Below are 3,195 nucleotides of genomic sequence, written 5' to 3'. Positions count from 1 at the left end.
GTGGTGGTGTATGCTTTTTAAGCCCTTTGAAAATACTCAGCATATAAATTTACTTTTGAGATTCCCAGTGTTCTTTTTGTTTATATGTGTTCTGTCATCAAAATTCTCAGTGTGTTCCGTGAATAACTGAAGAAGACCAGTTGCTTTTGAATTCTTTATTTGATTTACTTAAGTATAGAAGTACCCTAGAGTGGTCCAGCGCTGCGCATGTTACCTAAATGGGTAAAAGTTAAATTGGTCTTCTGAAATGTGTCTTGTGCTTTTGAAGTTCCACGGATATAAAGTACGTTCTTCATTTTCATAGCAAATCAACAATATTTCTACACCATAATTTTTTGTCCTAATAATGCTATATAAAAAAGAAAACATTTTCCTTGCTTAAAAAATATATATAGTTATTGAATATTTCTAGCTACATTAAAAATAAAGTATCATTTCAAACTGGAAAAAAGAATCAGTGAGTGGGGGAGATGAGAGAAATGGGAAGTATCTTTTGTGAAAAACAGTGTTTCCCAGCTTTGTAAATAAATCAGTATAAAATAAAAATAATTAGAGCAAATACTTTCTCAGACTCATAAAACTTGGGGGAAAAAAATACTATAGCCTTTGATGTGGATTACAACATCAAGAAAACAAACATCGTTACTACAGAGCCAATAGGTAATATGATAGATGGGAAAAGGATTGAAAATGTCAATGATTTAATTTTACTTGAGTCCAAAATCAACACTCTTGCTACTAGCAGTTAGTAGATCAGGAGATGCATTGCTTTGGCAAGTGCACTGTCAGAGACCTCGCCAAAACGCTGAAGAGCAATGATGTCACTTTGAAGACTAAGGTGTGCCCGATTTAGGCCATGGTCTTTTCAGTTCTTGCTCTGTATCTGAGAACTGGACAGTGAATAAAGATGACAGAAGAATTGAATTATGATGTTGAGCAAGAGCACTGAATATCCCATTAATTGCAAAAAAAAAAAAAAATGAACAGGTATACCTTGGGAAAAGTACAGCCAGAGTGCTCCTTGGAGGCAAGGATGGTGAGACTTCGGGACACATACTTTGGGCATGTTCTTAGGAGAGGCTATTCTTTGTAAAGGGACATTATGCTCAGAAAAGTAGAAGATTAGCAAAGAATGGTTAGACCCTCAATGAGATGAATTGTCTATGGTATTGAGCTCAAATGTGTCAGCAACAAAGGATGGTACAAGATTCAGATCTATTATTTATAGGCCTGCTATGTGTTGTATCAGTGACACTTAATAACACCTGCAGATAAAGTTAGTTTTACTTCTTCTTTACTAATGTGGATGCCTTTTATTTCCTTTTTTTCACTTTGTTGCCTAGTGACAAAAAGCTGCAGTGCAATCCTGAAAACACTCAGTTTGAGTTCACCAGCTGTTCTGTGGGAGACGGATGGGCAGTCTTCTCCCATGTGATTTACTGCCTCTGAAAACCTACTGTAGGGTCAGCTATGGGTTGGTTCAAATCAATGGTACACACCGCTGCCGCCAGCAGGACTTAAATATAATATCAAATAGAGTAGTGATAAAGGGCAATCTTATCTGCCAACCTCTCCATTGAGAGCAGTGTTGAATTACTTTAAAAAAAAATAAATAAATTACGTTTACAATGGTAATCTTCTCTACTTTGTTTTAGATGAGCTATGGTGTATCAGAGAAAAAGGCTATCAGTCCTGACCTGTCGTATGCTGATGAAATGTCAGAGTGTTACCGAAGACTTGATTCTTTAACTCATAAGGTTAGGTTTATTTTTATTGTTTTCTTAATGTTAAATTGTGCTATCTTCTTCTCTTTGCAAATATAATTTGTATTTCTCTCTACTAAATATTTTAATTTGGAAGCAAGAGTGGCATCCACTTCCTAAACAGCATACCTCTGGAAACTTGGTAAATGTCGATAGTTACAGAAAGGCTTTAGGCCATGTGTTCATATGGCCACTGAGTTGTGCTCAACTCAGTGGCAATCAACAACAATAATAACATATTTTAAAAGGGAGCTCTGGTGTCTAGTTGTAAGGAATTGCACTGCCAGTGCAAAGGACATGGTTCAAATCCACCAGCTGGCCTGAAGAAGGATGGGCAATCTTCTTCCATGTGTTTGAAAATCCGCTGGAGGATCAGCTGTAGGTGGATTCTGACTTTATTATATGCAGCAACAACAATATATTTTTAAAATTACATTTATCCATACATATTTATTTACTTATTCTGGGCTTTATTTTTTCATAATGCTGTGTATTTTCTGTTAATGACATTTATTTCGCTATGTTAGAATTCTCCACCATAATGTAAATTTCTTGATACATGGAATATACTTTATTCATGTCTGATTTACCATCACCTGTCGTAACAAATATAGTAAAGGAAGAAATGGCCCAGTTAGCAGTTAGTGCAGAAGTTACTTGTAAAGATATAGGTGATTGCTGTAATTTAGCATCTCTGCAGTCTCCTCCTGTGTGATTTAAAGCCTCATTAAAAACCCCAGGAAGTTTAGCTATGAGTTGGTTCTGACTAGACGGTAAGGAGTTTTAGAAGTTAGCGTAAGAGAACAGTGTATCCCTGCATTTATTCAGACCTTGTATTTATGAGGCTAAAGTAGAGTTTACATGAACAAGTATTAAGTCAAGATTTTTGGGCATGTAAACTTGTAAACCCATGATGCTGTGGCTTGTGTGGGCAGGGTAGATAGGCAGGGAGTATGGGGATGGGCTGAAAGGAGGACAGATATAGCCAGGTCGTAGGGGTTGTAGAAGTCCTGCATAGCTGTAGGCTGGAATGAGAGGGTGGCAAGGGTTAGAGAGGACAGGAAGAACTGACAGGTTTTGTTGGTGAAGGAAGGAGGGATAAGAGACAGGAAGAGTTAGGGTGAATGAATGAAGTTTCTAGTTTGAGAAATGGAGATTTTTCATTTCCATACAGATAAATCTCAGTTAATGCTTATAGCTCTTAGGAAATGTGAGTGTTAGCTGGGAGCCAGGAAAGACAGGTTTGGATAAAATTTCCCTCAGAAAACAGTTATGCTTTTCTTATTACACATAAACCTTAAACTGTTACCTTGAGATACTCATGATACCTTAAACCCAAAATATCTTTTAAAGTTTGCTTAAAATGCAACTGTAGTTTAGTTTAACTAGTAAAGAATGTCTCCCTTGGGCATTTTCCTGCTTTTTTTTTTTT

The 3,195-nt window shown here is 36.5% G+C and overlaps 1 protein-coding gene across 1 annotated transcript in view; it reads left to right on the top strand.

Moving 5' to 3' along the window:
- The window catches only part of CLCC1 (chloride channel CLIC-like 1), a 39,152-nt gene that overhangs the window by 17,965 nt on the left and 17,992 nt on the right, over positions 1 to 3,195 (top strand). Inside the window, exon 2 of the mRNA XM_006882501.1 lies at positions 1,656 to 1,757. Coding sequence (XP_006882563.1) covers positions 1,656 to 1,757 — 102 coding nt within the window. The remainder of the gene's footprint in view (positions 1 to 1,655; positions 1,758 to 3,195) is intronic.

Source organism: Elephantulus edwardii, unplaced genomic scaffold (assembly GCF_000299155.1).
Source record: "Elephantulus edwardii isolate Elephantulus edwardi_28Jun2011 unplaced genomic scaffold, EleEdw1.0 scaffold00020, whole genome shotgun sequence".
Taxonomy (NCBI): Eukaryota; Metazoa; Chordata; class Mammalia; order Macroscelidea; family Macroscelididae; genus Elephantulus; species Elephantulus edwardii.
This window is presented reverse-complemented; position numbering and strand designations above follow the sequence as displayed.